Source organism: Colossoma macropomum, unplaced genomic scaffold (assembly GCF_904425465.1).
Source record: "Colossoma macropomum unplaced genomic scaffold, Colossoma_macropomum, whole genome shotgun sequence".
NCBI classification, from domain to species: Eukaryota; Metazoa; Chordata; class Actinopteri; order Characiformes; family Serrasalmidae; genus Colossoma; species Colossoma macropomum.
In genome coordinates, this window is record NW_023494792.1 from 17,709,792 (window position 1) to 17,727,604 (window position 17,813).

At 39.6% G+C, this 17,813-nt stretch overlaps 2 protein-coding genes across 5 annotated transcripts in view; both read right to left on the reverse strand.

Moving 5' to 3' along the window:
- The window catches only part of LOC118811814 (calcium-independent phospholipase A2-gamma-like), a 28,763-nt gene extending 17,532 nt beyond the window's left edge, over window positions 1–11,231 (reverse strand). The window contains exons 1-8 of one of the 4 annotated variants that reach the window (XM_036576328.1): window positions 11,141–11,231; window positions 8,743–10,061; window positions 7,897–8,046; window positions 6,581–6,732; window positions 6,393–6,487; window positions 4,261–4,432; window positions 3,396–3,453; window positions 3,097–3,291 (exon numbers count right to left, since the gene is read on the reverse strand). In XM_036576328.1, coding sequence (XP_036432221.1) covers window positions 3,097–3,291; window positions 3,396–3,453; window positions 4,261–4,432; window positions 6,393–6,487; window positions 6,581–6,732; window positions 7,897–8,046; window positions 8,743–9,978 — 2,058 coding nt within the window. In that variant the 5' untranslated portion in view covers window positions 9,979–10,061; window positions 11,141–11,231. Of the gene's footprint in view, window positions 1–3,096; window positions 3,292–3,395; window positions 3,454–4,260; window positions 4,433–6,392; window positions 6,488–6,580; window positions 6,733–7,896; window positions 8,047–8,742; window positions 10,062–10,845; window positions 10,998–11,026 lie in introns of those variants that run through there. The other 3 variants (XM_036576326.1, XM_036576327.1, XM_036576329.1) reach the window with 3 other exon arrangements.
- Window positions 11,232–12,912: 1,681 nt separating this feature from the next.
- LOC118811817 (galectin-1-like) lies at window positions 12,913–14,795 on the reverse strand. The gene is made up of 4 exons (XM_036576333.1): window positions 14,703–14,795; window positions 14,480–14,559; window positions 13,557–13,725; window positions 12,913–13,376 (listed from the first exon to the last, which is right to left on the reverse strand). Exons 1-4 carry the CDS (start codon window positions 14,793–14,795, stop codon window positions 13,230–13,232), a joined length of 489 nt encoding a protein of 162 aa, XP_036432226.1. The 3' UTR covers window positions 12,913–13,229.
- Between the last annotated feature and the right edge of the window lie 3,018 nt (window positions 14,796–17,813).

Genomic DNA, 17,813 nt, shown 5'->3' on the forward strand with positions numbered 1-17,813 from the left:
AGCAGGACATTCCAGATAGGGCCAAACTGACCCTTCGGTGGCTGCAGCAGAATAATGTGAAGGCTCTGGCATGGTATGATCAATCACTCACACACATTTTTTAAAGAGGACATATATCTTAAAAACTCAGCCAAGAGTAGATAAACCTATGAGCGGAAAGGTGTAGCAGTGGCAGTCCTGTCTGGATGAAGAATCGAACCTCTGACCTTCCATGTGCAGTGCAATGGTGTTATCCACCACACTATGCAACTGCTTACGCAAAAGAGCATTGCGGACCAGCTTTCCACTCTTTCTTCACATCTAACAATCAGCCTCACATAGCCATGGGATGTCAGTGTATTATGTCACAGCTCTGTATCCTGTAATGTTGGGACAATGTGATACAATCACAATGTCGGGCTTTGAGAGCTGAGGTGATGAGCTCTATTTTCACTCCAAGCTTGTGTCTTTTCTCCTGGGTGGTGGTTTTTCAGCTCTGCTGTGAGTGTGTTTTTCAGCAGCTGTGTGAGGGTGGGCATAAACAGCCTAACAGGCTTCATTCCTGCACGCCGTCCTGGCAGAGTCCATGGCAACTGCTGAAAAGATGCCATGCTTGGGCATTCAGCACCAACTTCCTCCCTCTGGATCTGCTACGGTATAAAGCTTGCATATGTAAATTGTGCAGAATTGTTTGGGAAGATGACAACTTGCCAACGTGTGGATTCATAGGCTGTTTGAAGAGGGACGCATCACAGAGGAGACAATTGCAACAAGTCTTCATGACTCGTGGGCCAGTTTACAGGTAAGTAAGCTCACTGTGAACTTGTTGTAGTCCATTACACATTGACTGTCAAAGAATAGCAGCGAATCACTTGAATATCGTTCCATCCACTTGTGTTGTATAGACTTTAAGAAGTGACTCAAGCCCTGACTGCAGAGACAAGAGGCTCATTGTGGCGTGACTGGATGGAAGCGGACTGCTCTGTGGGCGTCCTTGGAAAATATGGCAGGATGACACCATATGAAACCAACCCTTACATCAGAGCTTTCAGCTCAGTGTATTGAAGGCTACTGCGATGCTTTTAAACAGCAGTACACAGAGAACAGGAAGGATCAGCAGGACTCTGCAGTTTCTGCACCTCTGAGCTAAGCTCTGGGTTTAAGAAGGAGGCTGCCATGGGAAGAATGCCGCACTCGAGACCATCTGACATGCCAGCCTGAGCAGCCTGAAAGAGTCTGCAAGGATCAGTCTGGCACCAGACATACAGAGAGAGTAGAGGAGGAGCAGCAATGTGTTTGTGTAAGCAAATTCCAAGAACATAAAAAAGGGTGACAGCTCAAAGAAATCATGGGAAGGTGTCATTCAATAGAATACGAAACTGTCAAGCTTGCCACATAAAAGCTTTGAGAAACAATCAAGAGTATTGACACAAAAGGAATGATTCACAATTTGATAAGAAATGTATGAGCTAGTGAGCACCTGGGCTGTAGGGAGGGGAGGAAATGGGCTGAACACGGACATCATGTTTCTAAAGTATGTGCATGAACCGATGTGGTGTTGAACACACTCCAAATACAGCCAACAGTCAGTTCAGCCAAAGGAAAGTTGTGGTGCAGCAGGATCCACCCACCTAGCCTTGATGGTAACGCATTCTGCAGCAGTCTGTCCGTGTGTGCAGAAGGCACAGTAAAAGCATCCAAGAAACTCCGCAATTGATAATAAAAGTGGTTGTTTGTGTTCTAATTTCCTCAAACCTTGTCTAGTCTACCTGTTGTAGTTAATATTTTTTGATGATACACACGTTACTTGAAAAGTAAGTGAGCTCATTTTAAAATGTCTGAAATAGATAATCTTTCCTACTCTTTCCACCTCTATGTGTAAAAGGGTTTATGGACTGCAGTTTAAGTTGCAAACAAACTGATTTATTTACAACAATCAATCAAAAGTTCTGTTGCTAGCAATATGCAGAATTTAAGTATTTTTGTTCTTTCAGTTGTAGCAAAAAATTCAGGTTTCTAAGAAAGAACAGCCAAGCTTTCAGCTCATGACTTTGATAAAAAAATAATCTAAATTCACAATCTAAATTCACAATGCACTAGAATCACGTATTAATTGGCTGATGAAAATAATCATAAGGTATACTTCAATTTAACTTGTTTTACATTCTGGTTCAAACTGTGGTACTCAATCTAAAACTAAATGAATGGAATGTCCATGTGAAAATTTGTTACTTGTTCTCAACCTCCAAGTGTACATATGCGCATAATGAGTGTCTCTGTTGGGAGGAAAAGATACAGGGAGGAAATCCCTACTCTACAGGGACCCATCAGCAATTCTCTTTCATTGCTCCCCACCAGGCCCTCACACTTCAATTAAACACCAAGCTCTGCTTCAGCACCTGCTCCATGATGTTTCAATCCACGGGCGAAATGCAGGGGAAAAGTAAAAATAGCTAAGTCTTTATTTACTTATGCAGAACGAATGTATAAACAAACTAGCAAAGGATTGTGGCTTCTCTACATTTTTGGCACCTAGTTTTAGGTGAAAAGCTGTGAGACTAGTATGTTATTTTTATTTTTATACTGCTGTGTATGTGGTAGCAGAGTCTCCACATTAGCGTAGTGTTGAACTCTGTACAGTTCAGGAGTTGGTGATATAGCAAAATATAACTTCACAATACACAACATTCATCCAATTATTTTGTTATTCTGAGGTTTCATAAGTTGGAACAGACAAAAAGCCACAAAAAACACATAAAAATACTAACAAAATTACTATCATAATGCTGTTTGTCATAAGATTCACAACAACCACACGAGAGCTTCTGCTCCTGGCCAGTGTGGATTCTCAGTTTCCTAATGGACTGGACCTAGCGCTAGTGATTGTGCTTAAGTGCTCTGCAGTCTTTGTTTAATTCAGGATGAAGAGCTTGAGTCTATTCTTCACCGATATGGTGAACCTAAGAAAGATTCTGACCCGGCTGTATGAACCACATCTGAATTACAAAATATGTTCCTCATGAAGAAGGCTTCTCATTTCAGCTCTTGGAACTGTAATTTGATTTCACCTCACTGCACATGTGAGTAATACTGTACTTCTGAGACATTTGATCTTACCTGGTGCAGGTCAGTGCCCAGTGCAAATTCCTGAAAGTACCCAGGAGCAGCTGAGGAAGCTCTGATGGCCTCCCACATCTTGTGTTGGCAGCCACCTCGATAGTGGGAACGCACACCAGGTGGCAAGTTGTAGTTTCTAAAGACGTATGCTTTCAGTGGAGTGCCCTTATTTACCACTGTACTCACTGCTGCCACCTGGTGGAGATGTTACAAAGACTGATTTCAGGCTTTTATAGTCAAGTCACGTCTATTGCTTCAATGAGGATTTCATGACATCACTTAAATTCTCACAGCCCTACCTTGGGACAATCAGGGTTTCTTGATGTTTCAACCATAAGATCAGAGCCCATTTTTTCTCTGTGGGGAAAATGAGAATGCTCATTAGAACAAACAGTGAATACTTCTAAAGAGAAAGTATGCCCTAAAGCCATTTTCATTGAAAACTGCAATATATTGCTTTGTAATGAATAAATTACATTAGTCTGAAATTTTCACACTTCTTTTTAAACTGTCAAAACAACATCATCGTTGTCAGTTCAGCCTCTGCAAAGCACCTTCTATTTCAGCTCTGCTATACAGATGTATGAAACAGCTCAGTACTGGAATACAAATCTATATCATAATATGTAAATCAGTCATCAAGTGTTACCGCCCTCCGATGATCATACCCACCTCACCCTGCACTGAACAAATATGAGTGTGAAATTTGAGAAGTAGACTGTGAGAATCCAGTCATAAATTAACCCAGTAACCAAGTTGTTGTCACTGTCCTACCAAATTAGTCAGCAGTGTGAGAACCTACCACAGCACCTGGAAAAAATGAGGCACAGAAATGTTTTTTTTTATCTTTTTTTTCAACCTGGTTATACCAGAAATTACCACCTCTGTTAATTCTCTGTGTATTTTACATTCCCTTGGAATATATATACCAGTCCAAAGTGTCCCTCTTATTTTCAAGCATTTTTCTAAGTGAAAAACAAGGAGGGCAGTTACTCTGATAAATTTTCAGCTTTCTTAAATGGTTGATTAAAATATAAAGCACGGTGTGATCAGTGTTTGTAATGTTCTCCAAATTTATGCTACTTCTAAATAATTCCCATGGTCCAATGGCTGATATTCTTTACTAACTACTGTAAACATGTCAGAAAACGTTTATGTACTTACTTCAGAAGTTTCTCCCAGACCTCGCTGTCGTAGAAGGCGTGACTCCAGCCCATTTTCACTGTACCCACTATGACATTCTGCTTAAACACATCAGAACTCAACTTTCTGTACAGTTCCTCACATTCACTTACGTGGATACGGAACACACCCAGCATGAAACCTAATATAGCACCTGAGGAGAAACATACATAAACATCGAAAATTACTTTACATTGTATGATTAACATTACAAGTGTTACATTTTAAACATAACATTTAAAAGCTTTCAATGTAAGTTTTCTGGGAATTTGTAATGTGTTATTACATGCAACCGGTGAAAGAACACTTTGTAACATTGGTTCCCCAAGCAGATGAATCTGATGACTGTGAGCGTGTTAAAAAGAGTATTCACAGAAAACGCAATCAAAACTTGGTGAAGGACGTGCCTTCCAAGGATGTAAGTAAATTATCTACTGCTGTCATTCATTCACTTACTCACATAGGGTGCTGGACCCTATCCTAGCACTCACTTAGAGGGAGGCAGGAAACACCTTGGACAGGTTGCCAGTCATCTACTCACAAATCTCAGCAATGCTCTATTTTATGAATAGCAAAACTGGAACAATGGCCATACAAAAGAGCAACACAGAAATTCGACTGGCTTGCATTTGCTAAATAAAGCTACTTGTCTGTATCCAGCAGGTTTAGGTAAATTAAACACACCATGTCATCTTTTGATCCTAGGGAACCCCTCCGATGACCAACTGCTACTTTGAGGCTCCAATCCAGGATCACTGACTAAGTGAGCATTATATGGACACATGGAGAGGAATTAAGGCCGAGTCCCCCACATACATCCACACACCCCAACACGGTACTGGGGCTATGCCAGTTTGGTATAACTTGCACAGAAAATCTCTCATATGTCCCTATCCTGTACCCTCACAGGGAGTTATAGAGGTTTTGGCAGCAGAGTATTAAAATAAAACTGGGAACGATGAAAACAGGCACAGCCTTTAGATCCAGCTGTCGTGGTTAGAACATTCCGGATCATTCATTTCAGAAAGCAAGCACAAAGGTAGTGGACAGTTTGAGACAGCTTAAAGCTGAATGTTGGTGAAAAGCACCCCCAGGTGGTCAGTGTCAAAGGAGCACTTATAGCAGGGACTTAATGATCCTTACTACATTACAGCAAAAATGTTTTTGAAAATACTGTGTTTAGGTTATCATTTTCCCTCATTTTGATCATAAATTCGTTCTCACTATTTTACAACAAGTAATAATATAAGTAGCATTATTAATGATTCGCAAAGACTGAATTCACTCCCTGATTTTCAAGTGTAAAGAAATCAATAAAACTATATCAACAACACAACAATATGTAACTTATAAGGCACACACACCATGCCTAAACAAATCATTTCTAGCCAGCTTTAAAAATAATATTTCCCAAATAAATATGATTAGATATAATCATATATCAAAATCTTTCTACAGTGCATATTTATTAATAGGTCTTATAAGATAATAGATAAAGGGAATTACAATAACAGACAATCTTTGCCAATGCAATATTAAGATAATGGCTGTTGTGTATGGTCCATCCTGATTTCCCTTTTCTGGAGGTGGAAGCCAGTCTGGAAACATAGAAAGTTGCACAGATTGGGCAAACCTTAGGGATATCTGTTCTCGCTTTTTTTCTCAAGTGAGAAAATGCCCAAGGTGTTGAGGGCATGCCGGTAACAGATATAAGATGCTCAAAGAATGAATAAATATGCACTCTTTTACACATGTTCCTAAGACAACAAATTATGTACATTCACATAAGCTCACATGGGACATCATTTTACATACCAATATGTCTGAAATACGGCAAAGCTATAATGAAGTAGGTGCTAAAAAGCTACAGTACACCCCTTCAAGAAACTTTCAGCAGTCATGCTGTTATTGAGTCATTAAATACTATTCTGCATCCAGTGCTAGAACTCATTCACATACATTGTTCTCAGACACTCAGCAAGCACATGAACAGTTGCTTTCATGCAGTTTTTGTAATCTATTACGAAGATATCTTGCCTACAGCTGAATGTTATTACTCACTGAAAGAGTTTCATACTTACACAGACACAGAGAACCAGAAGATGTTATCTTACCCGTGCTCACCCCACAAATGTAATCAAAGAGCTGGTAAACAGATTTTCCTGAAAGCTCTTCCAGCTTTTGTAAAGTCTGAAGGGCCACCAGACCCCTGAAAACAAAAATGCACACACACAGAACAATAAGAAAGGCAGTTCAGCCGTCTGTTGTCTTCTGAGCAGACTGTGGAGGTTAGGGTGCATACCTTGTGCCCCCTCCATCAATGGACAATATGCGTATTCCTCTGTTCTTGACAGGGTCAATGTAGCCCACCAAGGTAAGGGCCTCTCTGACCGCTGCCTTCAGAGATGGATCACTGGCTTGCCGCAGGCGCAGAAGACATGGAATCACCTTCTCCTGATAAGCACAGGGGCCATACCATTTAAATGAACCAAGCACTATCTAGTTACATTGTGTACATTCAGCATGTCTCCAGAAATACAAAAATTCTGGTAAAGAAAAGAAACAACAACTGAATTGTTTCCGGGGCTTTATATGCGATGTCTCCAGAGATGAGTCCAGAAGGCATACACACATACACTCATTAACCACAGAGGTACAGCATGTAGCTATAATTGCTCCCATAGCTCAGCTAACATTTGAGAAGAATCTGAATAACAACAATAACATTAGCTACCTCACTTTCACTTCAGACAAAACATGTTTATAGTTAGTAAAGGTATTCAAACCAGCTTCAAAACACAGATAAATCTGTGAAAAACGTGCTCAGTTTACCCCTTAATATCCATATCTGAAATTTCCATCAAATCAAATCTTCTTTAAGCTTGCACATTAAAAAAACAAATCAATCAAATCATATGGCTAAACAGTGAGTTTTTATCATTTATTTTATCGTATTAAATCTAGCCTTTTGATCGTGTGACATTAGTGTTTTTATATTTAGTTTGTAGACCTGAATGGGTTACGTTACTATTGCAATCTATTTGAGGATAAGTACAAGAATAATTTTTGAGACTACTCAAGAGTGAAACTCTTGCAAAAGTTTGCAAAGCAGCAAGGTAACAGCACTACTACACTATATTTTTGTGGTCTCACTGTGTGGTCAGCCATCATTATTAATATAATACTATTTTATTAATAGAGTGTGCTGATACATACATACATACATACATACATACATGAAACTGGCAGGAGAATTACAAAAGCAATTCTGGATATGAAGCTATGCGAGGCTGTAGTGATAACAAACGTTAACTGTTAGCATATGCAGAACTGTGTACTGTGCCCTTTTGAACTGTGGAGCTCTGAAGAAATGTAGTTGATAAAATTTTACTAAACCTGAAGTGCTTCCATTACTACTACCCATTTCACATCGTCTGACTGAAAATACAACAGTGAAATAGACAGCATTTAACAATGCTGAAACAACAAAGCAACTATACAGACAAACCTTTTATCTGGAAATACATTTTTTTAGTATAATATTTGCTAATTTGAAGTTGGAAATCCCTGTTTATTTGATATTAGGAACACATAAGTTGAGTTAATGAAATGATTTACCTTGACAGCTACTAGCCTGGTCTCAGGGAACTCCAGCAAGTGGTAGCTCAGATCCTCCACTCTGCTGATATAAACCCTCACGTCTGATGCTCTGTGAAGGGCCTGCACCAGCGCTCGCGTTCGATTATCCACACTCACTCGCGCAATGATCTGGAAGAGGGAAAGAGGAATAGGCATAGGCCATGCATCTCATTAACTAATGCCATGTTATATCATGAGCTGACATGCTGAGATACCAAAGTCTATACTGAGCACTGCAATTTACTGCTGAACTGCAGTAAATATACATACACAAAGAAATATATAGGATTCTTGGAAATGCCCTTAGCATGAAGGCAGTCCCACCCACATGAACAAACACATACATATAAGGGTCACATTAGCTTTGCACATGACCAACCTCTAAGCTGGCTTTTCTTCCACTGAACTATATATCTTGAAACAACTGCACTTCATTACACATATTGCTTTCCATAGCTGACATATATCAGTCACAGAGGAGAGGAGGCAATATAATTCTATTTGCATTTCTGAGCTGTTGCTGAATCATTCTGGCACACAGTGGCTTTCATTTGTTAAAAATGCTTTTCTTAGATGAACACTTCCAATAAAAAACAACAAATGTACTTTTAAGATAGTTTTAAGTGCGAGATGAAGAGATAAAAAACACTATGCAAATAAACTATTCTGGCACAGCAAAAACAAACATGTTTCCCCTCTAAAAGGACTACAAAAGCCTATATATTCCTTTGTCAGGCTGTAGCGGATGTTCAAAAATGGGTAATGCTGGAAAGATTGCAAATTTGTGTACAGACAATCATTATGTGTTTGCATGCCACTCAGTACCTTCTCTCTTTGAAGCAGCAATCTCCTGACCTTTTCCTCTGCAGATTTCTGTTCTTTAATCTCTGCTGCTTCCTTCTGTTTTGAAGCAGGGTCATCAGGAGGAAGGAGCTTATCTGTTTCTGGCAGTGCACTTTTTGGTTCTGTCCTAAATTTAGGAACAAGGGGAGCAATGTAACTCCCCACAAAGGCCTGGACTGTAGGTGCAGAGTACCCCAGGTAATGTCCAAGGCTCTTTTTGGGAGAAGAAGGAGAACCTGGGTCTGGGAGAGGTGCAGACGTTGCTGCCTGGCCATTCACATGGGAGGGTTCAGTGTCACTGTTCTTTTGGCACTGGTCAAGCATGGAAGGGGATGGCTGGTCAATGCAGTCCTTGGCCTCTTTTTGTTTTTCTTGTGTCTTAGTGGAGCTGCTAAAATAAGTATTGATATGATGGGCCACGTAGTTGTAGGTTTCACCCAGGTTGACACTGAAAGAACCCGGGTGGAAGAGTGGAGTACCCTGCTTAGATGCAGTGGAGCTTTCAGTTTGGGATACAGGTTCTCCTGATTTAGCCTGAGAAGCTGTGATAGTGGCTGTTCCACTCAGTTTTGAGGTATGACCCACAGATCTCTTGTTTTTCAGCTCCCTTTTTTCCTGGACGTACTGACATGGGACAGAGGGTGTTTCTTGAAGATTCGAGGTGGCGCTTGCAGGTGAGGTTGCAGCTGATGAGGGAGGCTGAGGTACAAGTGTAGGTGTAGCTGCCAAAGCTGATCCATTTCTCTGATCCTTTAGGGGTGCTGTCTCTGCACTTGCCTCACTCTTTCTCTCCTCCTGGCTGGCACTGCATTTAAGCCGCGCTATCTTGGAGGAAATCTCCGCTTGTGTCCCGCTCACAGCTTTTGAGACAGACTCTAAAGTGCTCTTCAGCCGTGACATACGATGGCTCAGGTCAGTGGACCCAAGGCAGGTTGAGGTATTGAAATTGGAAATCCTGGTGTACAGCAGTATTTTATGCCTGAGAGAGCTGGCTCTGCTGGGACATACCCTCCAAATTTTGCTCTTCTGGATGTGGATGTGCTTCCAGATATGGTAGCTTTCTCTGTAGCTGAAGGGCCTTTTGACATGAAGTCGGCAGGGCGGATTACACAGTGGATAGAAAGAGATGTTCACAGCCCTCTGGCCTTGTGTGTGCCACAAGTATACAGCCCTATTCAGGGACTGTACATATGAATCTGGAATCCATCTAAAAGTCATGGTTTCTGTTCAAGGAGGCTGACACTGGGAGGTCCAGTGTTTGTTGACCTGAAAGATGCATCCTTATATTTACATAGATATGCCTGTGAAAAAAAAACCCCAAAAAAACAAAAAACACAAGTTTAGCTAGTTGTCAATTTTTCACTCTGAAGAAGTGAAAAACTGAGGACACATTCATAATAATACACATATATTATTATGTACATCATGTACATCTTCATAGCAGACGCACAACTATTAGTTTTACATAAAGAACCACAAGGTGGAGTAACTCTATGGCCTTTCATATTACTAGTCAATTATTCAACAAGGCACATTTTTGGACTACGACCTTATCGGTTCTGTGTAGTACGAGGTTGGTGAGCCCTAACTGGATCCCCTTCTAGATCATTCCATGTGCTGTACTAGTTTTTGTTAACAAATCTTAAAGCGATGGCGTTTTGCTAGCGTTATGTATCTATTTAACCATAAACAACAATGCATTTCGTGCTTCGATACTAACTTACCTGATTTAAACGTTAGTACGTTTTCGGTGTATAGCTATCTAGGTTAGCTAAACTTTAACGCTACTCGGTAACTTAACTTGGTTGTCAGTTAGCTGGTAGCTACACAGAGAAAACGCTACGGCTATACGTGACAACAATTAGCTAGGTTAGCTTAACTAGCCCTGCTTTGTCAGTAACTACTATGTTAACTACTAAGTTAAAAGAGCCTACAGGACTAAAACTGTGTTAAATTCACCACGAAGTCCACGGGAAGCTACCGTTATTACTAGCAGTCACCATTCAGCCAGCCCATATCAGAAAAGGAAAAGCTTATAGATGGAGCTTTTAAAAAGACAAGATACAGTGGAGGTTAACTACTCACGAAACAACAGATGCTCCAGTTAATGTGTCTGTAAATTAAATAACTCGTATGTCCACAGTTAGCTAACGTTAACCCTCCGCTACTCTCCGGCAGCTTTCACCGGTCAGTCAGGCGACGGCGGCAGCGACACACACACACACACACACACACAGGTCAGTTAGCGAGCATGCTAACACCTAACCTCACATATTCCTCATGTTCACATGGTGGTGTTGAGGATGTTCAGAGCACAGTCTAAAGACACAGACCTGAGCGACGAAGCTAACGGTTTTAAAAGCGTTAAGAGGCGACTGACTTCACATTTCTGCTGTTGAGGTCGTTCGACTTGACAGCGTCCACCGGACAAACTACAGTCATGGGAAAACAAAGATCACATGGTTCTCTCCGAGAACGCCATTGGCTACTGAGCGGCTCGTGATGGCAGAGGTGAATGCTGATTGGTTAAAAGGACAACAGCAGGTTTACAACTGCACTGACTTTAAATTACAATGTACATTGATCACATTGGAGCTGAGTGGACTAAACGCATGAGGAGCTACATGAGGAAAATCTTTGCTGGGTGTGTCTCCTTTAATGACATTAACAATGTAGGAACACGCTACACGTTATACTACTACACTACATTTTACAATTTTTCTTGAAAACGTTTAACGAAACTGGGGTCAAATTAATCTTCGTTGGCACTTTCGTAGCAAAGCAGAAGTGTCCTTTTAACTTTTCACATACTTGTAGAGAACAATTAACACAGATCTCACAGAAAAACACATCATTTCATTGGCCAACTGTGCAAAATAAAAGAAAATAGAAAGAAATAAAAGGACAGCTTATAGAAAATATACTCTCATGGTTATAAATACCTTTAGTAACCGCGTGAACAACACAGTGCAGCAATCAGTCATCACCAGTTGCTGATGTTAGCATCGATAAAAAAGGTCTTAGACAAATGTCTTTCAGATGAGAAATAGGTAACAGGTAAGACTGTCAGCTGGTTTTAAAATGACAGATGTACCTACTGAGACTGTGAAACAGCCAGACAACTGACTCTACCAGAGATACCATAACCATATGTTTCAATGCAATTTACTGCACACCCCCATCCACTAAAAAAAAAAAGATTTCACTGGAGATATTCAGAACCATTCATACTCAGGGACAAAAAGGCGAAAATATTAAATACAACATGACAAACAGGGGCCGGAGACAGCGTTTGTCAGTAGAAGGATGTGTAATAGTAAGTAAGTAAGTATGTACATTTTATTTGTATGGCACATTCAAAACAAAGTGCTTTACAATAAAACACAAAAAGGATTCCCACCTTCCGATCATCACCACTGTACATTAACACAACAGTACTCAATCCACAGTTCGAGAGTTTAACAGCTTCTGAATGCTAATCAATAAAAGTGTGTTTTAAGCTTGATTTTAAAAACAGCCACAGATGGAGTGCATTGTCTGGACAATGTTGCCCTCCACCCCTCTAGCCTTTGTTTCAAAAGTGTAGAAAAGAAGAAAGAAGAGTAAATGTATTGAATGTATCTGGATGTTTAGGATGATAGTACAGATTCAGTACATTGCACTGAAATTTAGCTCTGGTAAAACTACCCAGGAGCCAAGAACAGTTTTCACACTGTGATATTTTTACGCTTAGGGTTATTGGGTCAATGTTTAGTGACTGATAGAAGTAGTTTATTCTCCTGACAGTCCGCTGTAGTGTTTTATGGAAAACTTTACTTTTGTGTTGTGTGTTGAGTGTTTGGTGGAGGTTTGATCCTTTTGCAAAGAGAAAGCATAATTTGTTCAGCAACCCCCTGTTAACAGTTATTTGTTAACTGTTTTGTAGTATTTAGGCAACTGATAAAAAACTGTAATGCTCAGAGGCCTGCTGTTGCAAAATTGTAACAATTGTTTAAAGCACAGCAAAACATTACAGTTGAAATTTTATATACATATGTATATGTATGTGTGTATGTGTTTATATCTATCTATCTATCTATCTATCTATCTATTTATCTACCTATATATATACATATATGTATGTATAATATTTGTGATTTATATTGTAAACTTTGTAACCCATGGTTGCATTTTGAAATCTAAAAATATATTGAAAAAATGTCATCAACAATGTTTTGGTCACTGAGGGTTAAATCATTTATACTGTATTCATTACATACTTTTTTGTATTCAATTAAGTTTGTTTGTGGCACGAAGGTCATTTTCAGTGAAATGTTTTATTAGGGCCTCATTTGGGTAGCACTACATGTTTTGCCCACCAGATGGGGCTGCTTGGCCTATGAAAGAGAAAAGACAGTCTGCCATTTCATTTTGTTACAATAGACTTCTAACATTGTTTTTGTTTGAATTTTGCAGAAATGTTGCTTTTCTCAGTACATCTTGAAAGCGGTGAGGCTGATGTCACCCTTGACATGAATAGAACTGATGACCTCCACCCCCTGTCGGCTGGGGAGCTCAGTCGCCTGCTCGTCAGGTAGCTTCACCTCAAATACTTTTCCTGTGTGCTTAACTACAACCTGTGAAGAAGGAAGGAAAAACAAGCAAATCTTACGCTTCATCATCTTACAAATCTTACAATTCATCTGCTGAGCTCAGACAGTGACACTGGACAGTGTATGTTTTGTTATAGTAGCTCAATAGTTTAGAATACAAAAGGGAAATGGAGATGTTGTTCACTCATTTGGTTTCTGCCATACTTTAAAAGTAGAGCCTGGTTGAAAAGGGTTGGGCGTGTCCCTTTGCTCCTGGTCCCAGATACCACCAGACTGTGAATTACACACCAGCACTGCTGTGTTGGCATTATCATCATAGAAACAAGGGTTGAAATGAAGAGCCAATTCACTGGAACCCAGGTCAATCTGAAACCTTCAGAAAGGACAATGTTATGTCAGTTACTGATTAGCAAATTACCTCTTAAATGTAATGCATTGTATCATTGCTTGAATTCAAGGTAACTAGTTAAGTTGGAATATTACTTTACTAGTTGAGTTACATGTTATATTACTCGATATTACTTTCATGTAACTTCGAAACACCAAGCACTAAATAAAGCGTATAGGTCTTAAAAATATCTAATGAGCCATGGGAGCTTTGTCTGCTGTAGGCTTCTGTCTTTTTCCTTTATGATTACAAATTAATGGGGCTATTTCCATGAGCAAAATGACAGGCTGTGATGCAGATGCTATATTTGTTGACTTGGCTTTGTGAAAAGCTGATCCTGCTGTAAAGTTGTTTTGCTGATAGGCCCAGCTGTCATGTGTAGATATTTTTACCACTTGAAAATGTAAATGTAAACCTTGGTGCAAAACAAATGCAAATCAAATGTTGTACAACTCCATGGGCTACTTTTCCAGACTCAGATTAGGCCTAAAATGTATTTTTAAAGTTGATTCATCATTGACACTACAATTTAGTCTGAGTGTCCAGAAAACTGGCCCTATGGTTTGACTTCAATATCAAAACACAGTGGTTAAAGATGTCGTTTAGAGTAGGTTGGTTACCACAGTTTTCAGTCGCTAGTGATAAAGCTTTCCACGCTAACAAAGCCTGGGTAGTTTGGAGAAGTAATGTAGTCAAATAAAAACACAGTTTTATTAACAGGCATTTGGTTTTAGCCTACCTTTTAGCATCAGCATGGATCTTCCCTTGGACTTTCAACTGGTCTCCAGCTCTGAGCAAAACATTCTTCATTTCAACCTCCTACAAACAAAATAGTGCAAATACAAACGGTAGACAGCCAAGTTAAGTTGAGTTATGTCAGGGAAGTTATTGAAATATCAGCATCTTACAGATCTACCCAAAGCACAACTTATTAATGAGAACAAAACTGAGGAGATGCTAACTTCACTTATTTTAGTAATACCATTTGCTGATCCTCTGGGAGCACGTGTAAGTGAGCTGAATCTCTTCCATACATTTACACAAATGTTAATCATTCCTTTAAATACTAGCAGATCCCTGGGACAGTGACGCTGTCAAAACTTGTCAACGTTAAATACATGCTAATGTCTATACACGATTAAAGAACTGAACCAGAACAAAGAAAAAGTGTGAATTAATTGATTGAATCACTCTGTTTTCATCTCTGCACTCAGTTAAATGATTTTGACCCACAAATGTCACTATAATCTATTTAAAATCAGGGGCTTTTTATTACAAGAGTTTTTTTTTAATCCTATTTAGTCTAAATTCAATCATGGTTCTCTTTGATTTGCACAAAGAGTTTTAATAACACTGCTGTAAGAATAATGGTGAGCAATGCCAGTGATAAGAAAGCAGCTCACTATTCAACTGAGCACAATATAATTTAGCAGCTGACATTTAAAATCTTGCTTAGTTTACTGAACAAGTGAATAAACAAGTGACTGCATGTATTTGGAATTTCAAGCAGTCATCCATTATTTACCTTTTTTAAAATATAAATCAGGCATAACATTATGACCTCCTCCTTGTTTCTACGCTCATTGTCCATTTTATCAGCTCCACTTACTATATAGGTGCACTTTGTAGTTCTACAATTACAGACTGTAGTCCATCTGTTTCTCTGTATACTTTGTTAGCCCCCTTTAACCCTGTTCTTCAGTGGTCAGGACCCCCATGGACCCTCACAGAGCAGGTACTATTTGGGTGGTGGATCATTCTCAGCTCTGCAGTAACACTGACGTGGTGGTGGTGTGTTACTGTGTGTTGCACTGGTATGAGTGGATCAGACACAGCAGTGCTGCTAGAGTTTTTAAACACTGTGTCCACTCACTGTCCACTCTATTAGACACTCCTACCTTGTCAGTCCACCTTGTAGATGTAAAGTCAGAGATGATAGCTCATCTGCTGCTGCACAGTTTGTGTTGGTCATCCTCTAGTCCTTCATCAGTGGTCACAGGACACTGCCCACAGGACACTGTTGGCTGGATATTTTTGGTTGGTGGACTATTCTCAGTCCAGCAGTGACACTGAGGTGATTAAAAACTCCAGCAGCACTGCTGTGTCTGATCCACTCAGACCAGTGCAACACACACTAACACACCACCACCACATCACTGTTACTGCAGTGCTGAGAATGATCCACCACCCAAATAGTACCTGCTCTGTGAGGGTCTATGGGGGTCCTGACCACTGAAGAACAGGGTTAAAGGGGGCTAACAAAGTATACAGAGAAACAGATGGACTACAGTCTGTAATTGTAGAACTACAAAGTGCACCTATATAGTAAGTGGAGCTGATAAAATGGACAATGAGCGTAGAAACAAGGAGGTCATAATGTTATGCCTGATTGGTGTACATTGATCGTTGCATTATATTCGAATGTAGAGACCTATCTGTAATTGAAAATTTTAATTCCTAAATGCTGTCTATTTATTTGTAACAAGAACAGGTGTGAAAAGAATAAAAGCTTATGTATAATTTCTTTTTTTAATGAAAAAACATGTTTTACTTCTCTGATAAAGGTGATATTATTCATAATACAGCATCGGTGTCTTGTGTGTGTATAAAGCCCACTCCCAAAAACTTACATCATGAAACAAAGTAAAATGTATAGAAGTTGTATTTAATGTGTTTCAGAACACAACCCTGCAAATGATGTTGCTATGAAATGTGTACAACAGGACCTTGCCTGTTCCAGGCCCTGCATGACTCTTGCCATTTACAAAGCCAATTCCAAAAAAGTTGTGACAGTAGGTAAAATCTAATTTGACCTGAATTTAAATAAAAACTTCATTTAACTTCATCTTATCAACTTCATTATTTTTGCGAAAATATATTCATTCTGTAATTGATGCCTGCAACACATTCCCAAAAAAGTTGAGACAGAGGTAATGCAAGACTGAGAACATTGACAACTGTTCAAAAATCATCTTAAATAGGTGATGCAATTATACTAGGCTATAAAAGTAAAAGCAAAGACCTTTGTGAGCAAGGATATTTGAGGCTCTCCACTCTGCCAAAAATGCATCCTGCAAAAACTCCAACAGTTGAGAATAACTTCCTCAGCCAATGATTGCAAGGAGTTTAGGTATTTCACCCTCTACTGTGCATAATATCATCAAATGGTGGCTTAAAAATGCAAATAAATGCCTGTGATCTTCGACCCCTCAGATGGCACTGCAATAAAAACCGGCATGCTTCTGCGATGGATATCAATACTTTGAAAAAACATTGTCAGTAAACACCGTCCATCACTGCATCCACAAATGTACGTTAAGACTGTACTATGCACACTAGCAGCCATATGTCAACAGCATCCAGAAACATTGTCAACATCTCTGGGCTCAGATCTGAAATGGACTAATGCACAGTGAACATGTGTGTTATGGTCTGATGAGTCAACCTTTCAGATTGTTTATGGAAGTAACAGACGTTGTGTTGACTTATTAGTGGGTAACTCGCACATCTGTGCAGGCAGCATCAATGCTGAAAACATTTTGGAGCAACATATGCTGCCTTTTAGGCACCATCTTTTTCAGGGACATCCATGCTTATCTCAACATGACAACAAGCCACATTCTACACATGTTGCAGCTGCATGGCTATGAAATCAGAAGGTGAAGGTATTAGACTGGTCTGCCTGCATTCCAGAACCGTCTCCCACTGAAAATGTGAGCTCAAATATGACAACAAAGGCCTTGTACGGTTGCACAATTGAAGGCTTGTATAACTAGATAATTTGGTGTCTTCAGCCCCCAAATGTTTATAAAGTGCAGTTAAACTGTAACACACTGGAACGTGCTGCTGGTATCAAATTTGTAAGTGCATATTTAGAGTAAAACATAAAATAATGTTTTTTGTATTGTTTTCAAATCATTACAGGTCAAACAGGAGTAACCACTGCTTTTTGTTTTTATTAGCATTTCACATACTGTCCCAACTTTTTTGGAATGGGGTTTGTATTTGTTCTTTCCTACAGACAGAAAATCAAATGGACAGTCTAGTGGCGTAGCCTGCCACTCCACAAATCA